This window comes from Theropithecus gelada, chromosome 6 (assembly GCF_003255815.1).
Source record: "Theropithecus gelada isolate Dixy chromosome 6, Tgel_1.0, whole genome shotgun sequence".
Taxonomy (NCBI): domain Eukaryota; kingdom Metazoa; phylum Chordata; class Mammalia; order Primates; family Cercopithecidae; genus Theropithecus; species Theropithecus gelada.
Window position 1 is genome coordinate 131,779,605 of NC_037673.1, and position 13,431 is coordinate 131,793,035.

Sequence of the window (13,431 nt, forward strand, 5' to 3'; positions counted from 1 at the left end):
CTGAAGTTCCCTGGTGAAACCCAGGGGAGGAAAGTTCTCCAAGCAAGACAATGTGTCTTTTAAATGGTTTTCACCTTGTTGGTCAGGTTGCTCTGAGACTCAGTGGGTGGCTTATTGAGCATTTTCCTTAAGTGTTATATCCAACCAATGAATTTGTTCTTTCTGAAGAGCCACTGAATGGGTGTACCCCAGCCACTGTTACTCTGTTACAATGGCAACCCTGCATCTGAGTATTTGAGGAATCCCGAGTTTGAAATTCTGTCAGAGGGGCAAGGAGAATTAATGGGCCTAGGACTGCTGTTCTGGGTCCTACTATTCCCCTTGCTTTTCTTTAGGTACAAGCACCTGCAGGGAAGCTTGCTTTTGCACATGCTCTCACAATGACATTGCTCACGCTTCAGTAACATAAATTCCTAACACCTGCAGACAACTACAATGCCTAAGTAGCCCCAGCAGAGCTGGTGCTCAAGACTACGACCTAGGCCAGAATAGTGGCTGCGGTCTGCAGGGTTTACCAGGGCATGAGGCTTTGTCCAGGAGCTCACCCAGGAGAGGGCTGTGCACAAGACACTTGGGAGGGAAGCTCCTGGCAACAGAGCAAGTTGCTGCATTTCTAAGGCCAAACATTTTTTTGAAAACAAAAGCAAACAAAAAACCTGGCACTCCAGAAGCATCGGAAATATAAACCCACATTTTTGATTGCCAGAAGCAGTCAGATTCTCAAAGAGGGATGTGCTTACACTAAGAGTCATCCTCTGGGAGGAAACAGTTGTGGAATTAAGTTTTGTCATACAGCCAAAGAAGAATTCTGGCCAGGGCAGTGGACTTCATTTTTGGTTAAAGACTCAGAGAAGAGGACCAAGTTTTATTCATGTGGACTTTCTGGGTTATTGCTCCTAGCACTACAGAGTGATTTAGAGGCCACCCACACCCTTGAAGCTGAAGAAAGCCATGGGGGTGATCTCACAAAGCAAAGCTCTCAGCAGCTCAGGGCCCTGGCACCAGGTCAGAGGCACAGAAAAGAGCATGGGAGCTGGGGCCTGACTGCTGCCATCGGGGAGGAGGGGTGTGGGTGGGCACAGAGTGGGGGGCCTTAGGGTAAGGCAAGTGAACTCTCAGGATTTAGAACAAGGCCAAGGATTTTACTCTATTATTTAGTTCTGCATTTGACTCCAAGCAAATGCTATTTATAAAAACTCAAATTAAGCCAATACTCCCCCCACCACACACCACCAAAACACACCTCACACAGTGTGAAGAGGCAGGTTGGTGAGGAAGGCAGGCAAATGAGAAAAAGACTCGATCCACTCAGTGTAATGTGGATGTGTATGCTTTTAAGGCATCTATAAATTCCTTTGTTTAAAACAATACATGTTCAATCCTTAAAATTCACACAATTTTTTCCAATTGTATAGATGCTTCTGGTGTTATATTCAGAAATGCTTCGTTGGAAAAGCAGCTATTTTGGCGGGCTGTGCTTCAGCTAGCCAGGAAGACCCCCACACTGGCCTGTATCTGACTCTCTCCTGGGGAGAACCACCTGCTCTGTCTAGGGGAATGGGATTCTCTGGGAGAAACTTGGCTTTGCTGAAGCAAGGGAACAGTTGTGAACAGAACTCAAGCTCATGGAGAATTCCCAGCTTCCGTTGGACTCACTACCTTCCTGTCTGACCAGAGGCAGCCCCACTCTTGGAAGTACAGACTATAGTACCTCAGGGAGCCACTACTACTCAGCATTGAGGATTTCCTGCCAACCAAGTGCTGTTTCACTCTTCACATCTGTGGATGAGGCTAGAGTTGTGATTTTCCAACTATGCTCTGCTATGCACTGGGGCTCAGCAGAAGTCCTTAGGGTATAAGGCTGAGCCACAAAAGTTTTGTTGCTATAAAATGTGTACAAATATGTATTTTTAAACAATCTTCACTAGAAAGTGTGTGCTTGGGATGTGTGCATCAGGGGAAGAGAATGGGAAGGGGAGAAGACAAATTAATTCAAGTACTTTGGAAGGACAAATGGGTAATCAGCTTGGCAGGTGGGCCAGTGGGCAGAAGCCAACAGCGAGATGATCATGAACGAAGCCAGTAGCTCCACTATACAGAAGAAAGCCCATGAGCATAGGGTGCAAATGGACCGGTACACATGTTTCTGGACAGGCTCCCACTGTCCAGTCACAAATGAATAAGTGAGATACAGCCAAGACAGAGGTCCAGTCTTAGGAGGCCCCAGGGTCCCCTCCCACCAGCCAGGGTCAGATCCAGTGGGGTTTATCAGCCAGAGGGGTGTGCGTCCATCTGAAGTACATGGCAGAGAAGTGGTCCTTGTGGGTTAGGAAATCAGAATTCTGGGAACTGTAAAAATTCCCCAAATTAGTCTGATTTTCTGGGAGGAATAAGGATCATTAATGGTTTCAGAATTTGAATAAGGTGACTGCTTCTTTGTACCATCATCGGGAAAGATAGAAAACTAAGTTTTAATCCACAGCATGAAGAATTTAAAGCAGCTATGAAGACCGTTAGCCACTGAGGAAAGTAACCATAGGGCACTGCCAGTTATAGAGCAGGAGAGGGTCCCACGTGGCTGCGCAGTGGGCAGAAAGGGTCGTAGCCAAGGGACCTTCAAGATCCCTTCCAGCACCGGGATCTGATGATCCTAACCTCATTGGCTTTGCTGGGCCAGCTTCTGATACAAGCAGTACTCGAGTCTTCCCTGTGGTGGGGATGTCCGTGGAAACCCTTATTCTTTACTCATGGTATATGCTCATCAGAGTATAATCTCTTTGAAGGCAAGAGTGCATGTGGCCCCCTAACCCTGAGTGCTGCACAGTGCCTAAGCCAGTGCTGGGGTTCCCCTGGGCATGTAGAGTTAGAACTGAACATCAAACATCCTCAGATATAACTCAGATAAAATGACTGCCCCTGCCCGCTTTCCTTTAAGGCATGGTTAATGGAAATGCCAGAGCTCAGAAATTGGGCCCTGGGCCTGGCTTGGATCTGAGGCGGCTCAGAGCCAAGCTGCCCTCGCCTGGATGGGAGGCTGACCCCACCATTTAGGGCAGGACAGCAGGCGGTCTGTCGATGATGACAGGGAAGGAGTGCCTGGATGGACATGCAGACTGCCTGACCTGACCTACTTGGCTACAGGAAACAGTACATTCCTTCTTGGTTCTTTTAAAAAAATATTAGAAACCCAATTTTAGTTAATGAAAGTGATTGTTAAAGATAGTGCCTGAGTGGTATGTTAAATCTAGCCTGTAACTGTCAGATGTTGGTGTGTCTCATTCTCTCATAATAGACAAGGAAGGAAGTCTGGCTGGTCTCATTTCCCTGTGCTGACCACCTAAAGTGCAGTTATTTTCCTGTCCCCAAAGTTTACTTCAATGAGGGGAATGGGAAGGGCAGTGTCTTCCATAGGACCCTCCTGAATGCTGTGTCTTCCCTGGGGCACACTGCAGGGCTGGCTCCTGGCCTCACAGCTATGCTGTGTGGTTCTCCCTGCACACATGCATGCCCAGCCTGGATTTCTCCAGAGGCCTTGGACCTGGCAGCAGAATCTAGTGTGTCCAGCTAGAAAGAGCCCCACAAAGATAAGGACATGGATAGACACTGCTGGATGTCCAGATGGCCGATAGCTGAGCCATTCCTTCATGGCTTTGTCAGTTTCCTAAACTATCTCAGAAGCCAGTCCTCAGCCATAGTAGGGGGGAGGGGTGAATGGTTTTTCTCCCTCACTGTTGCTTCAACTTCAAGAGCTCCCTTTCTCCTCACAGTTCTTCCAGCCCCCAGGAGAAGGGTGTGTGGATCAAAGGGAGAAAACCTATGGTACGTTACGCCTGCCTTGAATGGCCTGCGAGCTGGGGTTGGCATCTTGATCATTTGGGAGGTAAGGAGACTCGTCACAGCCTCAGACTGCCTTCCCAACTCCTTCAAATAATACTGACTCTACCAAGGAAACTTAAAGCATTTACTACTACTGACACATTAGACACATTAGAAATGTTTTTTCTGAAAACTGTAAAACCTCTGAAAAAAGGCTGCAAATCTTGGCTGAACACAAAGCAAAAGCATTTAGTTGACTCAGATTCACAGCACTGATTTCCTTTTTAAAACAATTCAACAATTTGTGTGAACATTGGGCAAAATCAGAGAGTAATGGCTGTGATGACTCCTGAGACTTCAGTATGTGAAATACATCATTAACATCAATGCTCAGGCTCCTAAGCCTGGGCCATGCCTCCTGAGTAGCTTAGCAACCATGCCTTACAGGGCTGAAGCACGCACAATATCACCTTTCTCCATCCCAGCTTGCTTGCAATCTTCAAGCACTGGTTTCAATGTCACAGATAGAAAAATGAGATTCACAGGACACAGGGTACCTATAGTCACCATTCTAAAGTACCCCTTTTGAAACATTTCCTAAACTCCAAGTCAAAGTTAATGTCTATAATATTTTAAATGTGATTTTTGTAAAAACTGTGTCAGTTTCATGATTTTTGCCTTTTTTTACACTATATGCCATGATTTTCACCTGACAGTAATAGCCAATAAAAAGCCAGAAAGTAATGCTTCAAAATAATGCTCTAATGTGTCAACGCTCACTCCATCTCATGCTGCAGGGGTGTAGGGTTCCAGAAAGGGCAGTTGGAACCCTAGTTTCTAACACTGGTGCTTAGGCAGACTTAAGATGCTGCTTTACTTTGGAAACATGCTGTTTATTCTGCTGAGCAGTGTCTGCAGCACTAGATCTTTGGGTGCCTCTTCCTGGATATGTGAATCTTGGGTCATAAAGTCGCAAGCACATTCAACAGGAAGGGCAGTTTCTTGGTAGCTTGGTGTTTTGTTTTCACCACTTAAAAGGGGGTGATATGGGAAAGAAGGCTAGGTGGTCTGTCTGGGTCTACATTCAACCCCTTCTCTTATGGCTGACCATTTTATACTGGGGGTTCCAGCTTAACCATTCCTTTCAAATTTTCCCTCCAAAAGTCAAGATAAGCACATTAGTTTCACTGTTAAGCTCACTGCTTTCGTTCTCCATTTTTAAAAATAACATTAAATGATATGTTTGCAATTTATTATAGAGTACCATCACTTTTCTATGGCTGTTTGTATCCTCATCCTACCAACTCTGAGTAGGGAACAGTCAGTATTAGCCAAAATTTTACTCTACTGTATTTTATTTTTATTCATGTGACACCTGGCCCTGAGACCAGGTTTATCTGAAAAAGAAGAGTTATGTTGCTGAGAGCTGACATGTTTCTGGCTCTTGGGAGAAGCCAGCAAGATGTCTGTGGCCTTTGCCCCCTCCCCTCCAGGGCTCACAAACAGAGCCCAGAGGAGGCCGCGATCCCATTTCTTTCAGAAGATCACAGCAACAAGAAGGGCATCTGCATTTTGCATGGACATTTTTACAGTCATATTTGCTGCTACTTTGGAAATATTTTAGTTCATCCAGCAAGGGAGGTATGAGGAATTCTGATTTGAGGCTGCCTTTGGAGTGGCTGGCAGGAGGTAGCAAGAACACAGGGAGGGGAGAGGCCAGGGTGGGAGTGCCTAAGGCCAGAGTGGGGAAAAGAGGTAGAAGGTGACCCCAGGGGCTGAACTGCTCTGTATTTCAAACAGAAGCAATGTGGATGGGTCACATTAACTTTCAATACATTACCCAAGGATATTACAGGGGTGAAAGTAGACCCGGGCAGTTGTCTTCACTGCTGAGTCAAAATTTTTATAGGAATGAAAAATATTTTAAACAAAAACTTTCAAAGCCCCAGACCTTAAGATGACAACTAGTGCTACTTTTTCTTTTGAAAAAATGCATACAAAATACAGAGAATGGTTAAAAATGTAAACAGTAATGGTTATTTTCTGGAACACAGAGTCCACCACAGGAATTGCATCATGAGAGAGAGTGCAATTAGTGACAGAAAGAGGGAAGGGGGTAGGAGGAGAACTTGCAATGACGTGAGCGAGGGAACCGTGTCACTGTGATGCAAAAGAAATTGACAGTGAGGGTTTAAAAATGATGCAGCTTCAGATCCAAGTTTGTTACCACATTCAAACTAAATACAGATTAACTTGGAAGGTCAAATTCATTCCTTTAATTTTTTAAGTATAGGATTAAAAAATTAAGAAGACCTTAATTCTTTCTTCCCACCCCTTTTTTGGTGTCAATAAAGAAATATTAGTTAACTCTCATTCTCAGGTCTTAAAAGCCTTTGCATCATTTTTATTTTCAATAAAAGTGAATCATCTTTTACAAAACCATGGCGTCCTGGCAAAGTTGCATCACTGGGGCGGCTGAAAATATATTGCCCATGGTTAAAACAAACAAACAATTAACTGGAAGAGTCATCTGGTGGTTCAGTGAAGAAACCCAGTGCACCCATCAGTACAATCTGAAAACAATCCCCTGTAGAGGCCTGCATCAGACCTGAGGCTCTACCTTTAGTGCCCCCCAGGACAAGCAGGCTGCCGGCTAGATTGTTCACCTTCCACCACCAGGGCTTGACTTCTGCCTAGTTCCCTGGCTGGTGCTATCTGATGACCAGTTTATCCCACAGAAGCAGCTCCTCCTCCAGACTAACCAAGGGTCTCCATCTCCCACAGGAGCCTCCTGCCCTCTTCTTTTTTACCACTGTCTCCCTTCCCCAGCTGCCAGGGTCCTCCCTCAGCATTGTGGCCTCCCCAGCACTTAGCCCTCTCTGAGGCCACTCCCAAAGCTCATGGCGCACTCTGTCTATCCACAAGGCTGGGAGTGGCCCCCGGGACCCCCCCAGCCTTCCAGTGGAGATGGCCTGTGCCCATCTGTCCCTTGGGTCCCTCGAGTAGACTGAGGCCGCGCATCTGCCTACCTTCTGGCCGAGGAAGAGGCTCTTGGTGGAGAGGACTGTGAAGCCGTCGGCAGGTGTGCCCTCGGTTGTGCTGTCGGCGCTGGCTGCCTTACTGACTTCACCCTGCTTCTTCTTGCACAGACGGAAGGGTCAGAATGTGGGCCACACAGACACAGGCATCCTAACAGAGAGGCAGCTCCCAAGCTTCACCCATAACACCCAAGGGGAAACAGGAAACTAAACCACAACCAGTTCTCAGCATTTCTCCAAGGGGGAGCTCTGACTCATTTTGAGGTACAAGAGTTCTATGGAGTGTGTTGTTATATTTTAATCACTTTATGATCTTAAAAAAAAAAACAGTCACTTAAAGGTAAAACTTCACTTTACAGTGATCATTTAGAATAGAACCATTTTCATAAATTCAGACCAAGTAAATGTCTCTTAATTAAGGATCTTCAAGTATCTTTCCTTTCTAGATGTCTGCAATACTATTAAAGCTTAAGAGGAAAAACTGTTCTAGGTCACTAGTTCTCAAAAAGCAGACTAAGGACTATAACCCTCCAACCTTCCTGACTCCAGAAGGTCAGACTCGCTTCCACCCTCCTTCATTAAAGCCAGCGTTAGAGAAGGATGCATGTGGTGGCTGTGGTGAACCATCTGTCTCTCTGGGGACCCCCTGAACCCAGTAGTGGGCATGGTTCTTGGCTTGGTCTTCAGCTTCTTCCTCAGCATCATTAAGACTGAAATATATATGCCCTGGAGTTCCCAAGGATCTTCTGAGAGAGGTACATGACATGGAGAGTTTAAGAAACCAGCTTTCCGATCGTCTGCTTCCTAACATTTTCCTACAACTGATCTGCCCTAAGAAGGATCTACACCTGTGGTCAAGATTCCACACCAGAGCTCCTTTCATAACTACCCTCCTCTCACTTCCCAGAGTAAATATTAATATGGCACACCACTGTGGGAGTAGGGATGCATGTTTTTGGCATATTTGTATTAAGGACAAAGCCTGTATTAGAAATTGATACTCTGGCTAATTTGGAGATTTTCTGCATTAAAATAAATTGTAGAGTAAGGATAGTGAGAACAACATCGGTTTTCATTTAGACACTTCACCTTTCCCTTCCCCAAATTATTAACAAAAAGTACTTCACTCCTGAGGGAGGGTCTAGTGGGAGGAAATCCAGAAAAAAGGGGTGAGAAATATTACAGATGGCCATGCCTTCCTGAAGAATAAATCTGAATAAACTCAGGGCAAGGCCTGTGTCCTATCCATTTGCCTATTTAGGATTCAAATTCATTAATATGAGCATATTAACATTTTTTACTTACAATGAAAAGTAAGGTCTAATTTTGCTAACGGCTTTTAACAACAAGGGCTGATTTAGCAATTATGTTATATGGCAAACATTTTTCCCATATTTAGTGAGCTAAATCTGAAGTTCCAAGGTTACACTATAAATGAGAGAAAAAGCATTTTATCAAGAAATATAGTACTGGCAAAGATACATTACAATTATCACTATTTTGATTTTCCTATTGAGTGTTTACCATTTGATGAGTGAAAGAGAAACAGGTATAATCAACAACTATACGGTAAATCTTGGTGACACACTTTTTGATATACTTTTCAGGAGCCAAGAATAGGAAAGGCTGTATAACAGACTTTCACAAGTCAGGTGTTTTTAATCCCGCTTTCAACAAAACTGAAGCAATACCTAATTGAGTTAATAGCTGATAGATCTTCAGAAAATAGACTGGTGAAGTTAACAGTAATGGAACAGCATTGATTTCCTCACTGTGACCATGTGTACCACGGTTATGTGAGATGTTAACAATGGGGAAACTGGGTGAGGGATATTCGAGAACTCTCTGTACTACCTTTGTAACCCTATGTAAATCTAATGCTATTCTAAAATAAAACATTTATTACAACAAATTGATGAGATTACACTATGTACTGTTGGCATATATCAAAGAGTTCAGAGGACTGAATGATGTTGCTATAAGAAAACCGTTTCCATTTCAATTTTTTTTAGTGAAGATTTTCCAGACATTCATATCTAGAAATATATAAAAATAGTAGGCTGAGCCCTGTTTCATTTCAACAATAAGTAATATTCAACTGAGGATACTTGAACTAGTTAGGGGGAAAAAAATCCACCCAGCCCATTACAAGATGCTTTTCCAATAAAATTTTACTTTTCCTTAACAGTTATTAGAATTTGTAATGCATTTGTCAGTTTGATCAATTGTATATTATTAATAAATGTGCTAACTATCCAATCTTGTAGAATCTACTATTTAGCACTTTTATAAAAGTAAAAAAAAAAACTTCTTCAAAATTGAAATTTATATACATTATTTTTGTTGCAGAACTAAAAAACAGAATAGAAATGTGTTACATTAAGATGAAAGTTTGTGGGGTAAGCAAAAGAGAAATAAGGAGAAAATAATGTAAACTTTCCAACTGTTAAAAATGGTCAGAGGACATAAAAGTGATACTATTCTGAAGTTTGAACTCTTAAGTTTTGTATTTGGGTCCTGACTCCCCTAACAGCGTGACCGTGGGAAAACTGCTCCCTTTCCCTAAGCCTTAGATTCCTTATTTGGAACATAAGACTGGGTCTGGGAGTGGTGGCTCATGCCTGTAATCCCAAGACTTTTGGGGGCCAAGGCCAGAGGATACCAGCCTGGGTAACACAGCAAAACCCCATTGCTACCAAAAATGGAAGGGGAGGGAAGGGGAGGGGAGGGGAGGGGAGAGGAGGGGAGGGGAGGGGAGGGGGAGGGAAGAGTTCAAACTTCAGAAGGGGCGGGGGGGGGAGAGGGGGGGAGGGGAGGGGAGGGGGAGGGAAGGGGGAAGGGAGGGAGAAGGAAGGGAAAGGGAAGGGAAAGGGAAGGAAAGTAAGAAAATGAGACTAAGACTGGAGAGTTCCTGATTAAACGATTGGCCTTAGAAAGTAGTAAAGCACTCTAGAGACAAGCCATCACTGCCTGGTCCTATATAGCCCGCCCACTTGGCAAAGAACTTCTGCCTCTTCCCTTCAAGGTTCCCACCCGACAGGACAACAGAGCAGGTGCTTAAGGTCAGCACAGTTGTCTTGTGAGATGTTAACACATTCAAATCATAGCAACTGTGCCCAAATTTTTCATAAAGCCTATTGTCTGAAATTATGTCTCTTCCTAATGTTTTGGTATTAAAATGCCCTTTCTTATGGTTGCCTAGTATTCCATGGTATATATGTGCCACATTTTCTTAATCGAGTCTCTCATTGATGGACATTTGGGTTGGTTCCAAGTCTGCTATTGTGAATAGTGCTGCAATAAACATACATGTGCATGTGTCTTTATAGCGGCATGATTTATAATCCTTTGGGTATATACCCAGTAATGGTATCGCTGGGTCAAATGGTATTTCTAGTTCTAGATCCTTGAGGAATCACCACACTGTCTTCCACAATGGTTGAACTAGTTTACACTCCCACCAATAGTGTAAAAGCGTTCCTGTTTCTCCACACCCTCTCCAGCACCTGTTGTTTCCTGACTGTTTAATGATCGCCATTCTAACTGGCGTGAGATGGTATCTCATTGTGGTTTTGATTTGCATTTCTCTGATGACTAGTGATGATGAGCATTTTTTCATGTGTCTGTTGGCGGCATAAATGTCTTCTTTTGAGAAGTGTCTGTTCATATCCTTTGCCCACTTTTTGATGGGGTTGTTTTAGTTTTTCATGTAAATTTGTTTAAGTTCTTTGTAGATTCTGGATATTAGCCCTTTGTCAGATGGCCTTTGTAGGGACATGGATGAAGCTGGAAACCATCATTCTGAGCAAACTATCACAAGGACAGAAAACCAAACATCGCATGTTCTCACTCATAGGTCGGAACCGAACAATGACAACGCTTGGACACAGGACGGGGAACATCACACACCGGGGCCTGTCAGGGGGTGAGGGGCTGGGGGAGGGATAGCATTAGGAGATATACCTAATGTAAATGATGAGTTAATGGGTGCAGCAAACCAACATGGCACATGTATACCTATGTAACAAACCTGCACATTGTGCACATGTATCCTAGAACTTAAAGTATAATTTAAAAACATGCCCTTTCTTCTATGAAATGGTGATACTAAGTGGTAGATTATTTTCGTATCTCAGTTTGGGGGAAATAAAAGTTAGCAAGCAATCCTGTCTTTCAGTTCCAAAAAGACTTATAATTTTATATTTTCCTATAAACCCATAAATTTCCATGTATTGGACACCTGCCTGGCTTTGTTCTGAGCAGAAAACCTGTTAGGTCAGAGTCGGCTGGGTGACATTTAAGAATCTGTAGAACTGAGCATCCAGAAAGACTTACGTAAAATCATCACCCCACGTTTACCTATATTTAGTCTCTTATTCTAATGTTTGAACAGCCTAAAATTTCAATAGAAGGCCAGCAAATTTTTGTAATAGTAGCTTCTCAAACGAACCAATTCCTTTCACTGGCTTCCCTTACCAGAACATTAATCACTCAATTTGCAGTTTAAATATTTATTCCTCAACAAGAAAAAGAGGCACTCTACGAAAATCACCTTGGGCTTTTGCCGGGTGGTGAGGAGCAAGCCTGTATTTATGATCTAGGAGGGTAGTTTTCATATGGGGATAGGGTGAGGTTTGTTGATGGTTTGTGTTTGAAAAAATCCCTGGTGAGATCATTATTATTCAAAAGTTTGGCAAAAACTGGCTTCTTAGAGATCCCGTAGAAGTTATCCTATGATTCTTAGTGTACATTCTGATGGATCTTAACCTAAGGGACAAAATTAGGCATAGTTTCCTTTGAATTTTAGGTATTTTATTTTATGCATTTGGAATCTTTATCTCGAGTAAGGGTCCCTAGGCTTCCCTCACTGTCAAAAGTATCCATGTTACAAAAACGTTAGGGAGCCCGCAGGCAAGTCCTGTCACGTTCTCTTAAGAGGGGCCAGGCATGCTCCCACCTCAGGCCTACTTGCCACTCCTCTGCCAGGAGCTCTCTGCCCCCAGTCACTTGAATGGCCAAATACCTTACTCTGCTGGGGCTCCGCTCCAGTATCATGACAGCAACCTCACCTCACTGCCTATGTAAAATAATACTGGCTTTGCCATCATGCCACTTTATTTTTGTCATAGCAGCTACTCCCTCCCGCCTTCTGTAATGAATCTGTACATCCTCCTCCCTGAACACTGAGGGAGGGCAGGGACTTTGTTCTCTGCCACATCTCCACTACTGAGAATAGTAACTAGTGTATACAGACTAGATACAAATTGGTCAAATGAATATTCATTTTTTAAAAACTCAGTACTAAACATTAAAAAGATGAGGTGGTTTTTGAGATTAATGTAGTTAAAATGCCCCAAAAGTGAGTAATAGCCAAAGTTAAAAATATACTCACTCTTTGCCTCAGTAAGTTCACTTTGAGGACTTTATCCTATACATTTACTTGCACGTGAGGACAGAGACCCACAACAATGACAGTTACTGTTTGTCAGAATGAATGCTAGAACAATCTAAAAGTCCACTTGTAGAAGGGTGATGATATGGTTTGGCTCTGTGCCCCCCACCCAAATCTCACCTCAAATTGTAATCCCCATAATCCCCATGTGTCAAGGGTGGGACCAGGTGGAGGTAAATGGATCATGGCAGGTGGTTCCCCCCTGAGCTGTTCCCATGACAGTGAATGAGTTCTCATAAAATTTGATGGTTTTATAAGTGTCTGGCATTTCCCCTGCTTGCTCCTCTCTCTCCTGCTGTCCTGTGAAGAGGTGCCTTTTGCTGTGATTCTAAGTTTCCTGAGGCTTTCCCAGTCATGTGGAACTGTGAGTCAATTAAACTGCTTTTCTTTATAAATTACTCAGTCTTGGGCCTTTCTTTACAGAAGTATAAGAATGGACTAATTCGGCTGGCTACACTGGTTTTATATATCACATAAATGACCAGTCATCCCATGCAACACTAAAGCAGCTCTACATGCAGAGACATGGAAGGACTGCCCCGAGAGTGACAGGGGCAGTGAACACAGGTGCCAGACACTATTCTATGCACTTCCATGAATTCTGTTAAGCCTCACAACCACCTTGTGTTACATCTGCTTTTTAAAGATGAGGAAACTGAACACCAGAGATGTTCTGCAACCTGCCAAGATCATGCAGCTAGGAAATGGCTAGCCCCAGAGCCTGCACTCTTACTCACTATGCCACACTGCTAAAATAGGGGGGTCATATGATTTTTTATTTAAAAAAAAAAAAAGAGCAAGTAGGATGGGGAGGGATTTATACCTCTATATGCTTTTATATGCATAGACTGTCTGAAAGGAGACATAAAAACTCGTTGAGTGCGCCCTGGGGAGAAGTAGGGTGAGGGACTACAGTGGGAGCAAAATTTTTTTTACTGCATACTCTTTTGTTCAAACTCATACATATGCCCTACTGAAAAACATTATGTAATATGCATATGGTTACTGAATTGTAAGGCTGGAATGGACCCAATCATTCTATGGGTGGAGGTAAATTGAGGCACAGAGAGGGAACAGACTTGCCTGAAGGCACCCAAGTGGAGAGTGGGAGCCCTAGTATACAGC

General features: G+C 43.5%; 1 protein-coding gene across 6 annotated transcripts in view; it reads right to left on the bottom strand.

Annotated features, from left to right (window-relative positions):
• The window catches only part of LOC112625777 (core histone macro-H2A.1), a 65,663-nt gene that overhangs the window by 19,346 nt on the left and 32,886 nt on the right, over nt 1-13,431 (bottom strand). For 3 of the 6 annotated variants that reach the window (XM_025387083.1, XM_025387080.1, XM_025387081.1), the window contains exon 5: nt 6,846-6,953. In XM_025387083.1, the coding sequence (XP_025242868.1) occupies nt 6,846-6,953 (108 nt within the window). Of the gene's footprint in view, nt 1-6,845; nt 6,957-13,431 lie in introns of all 6 variants that reach the window. The other 3 variants (XM_025387082.1, XM_025387078.1, XM_025387079.1) reach the window with 1 other exon arrangement.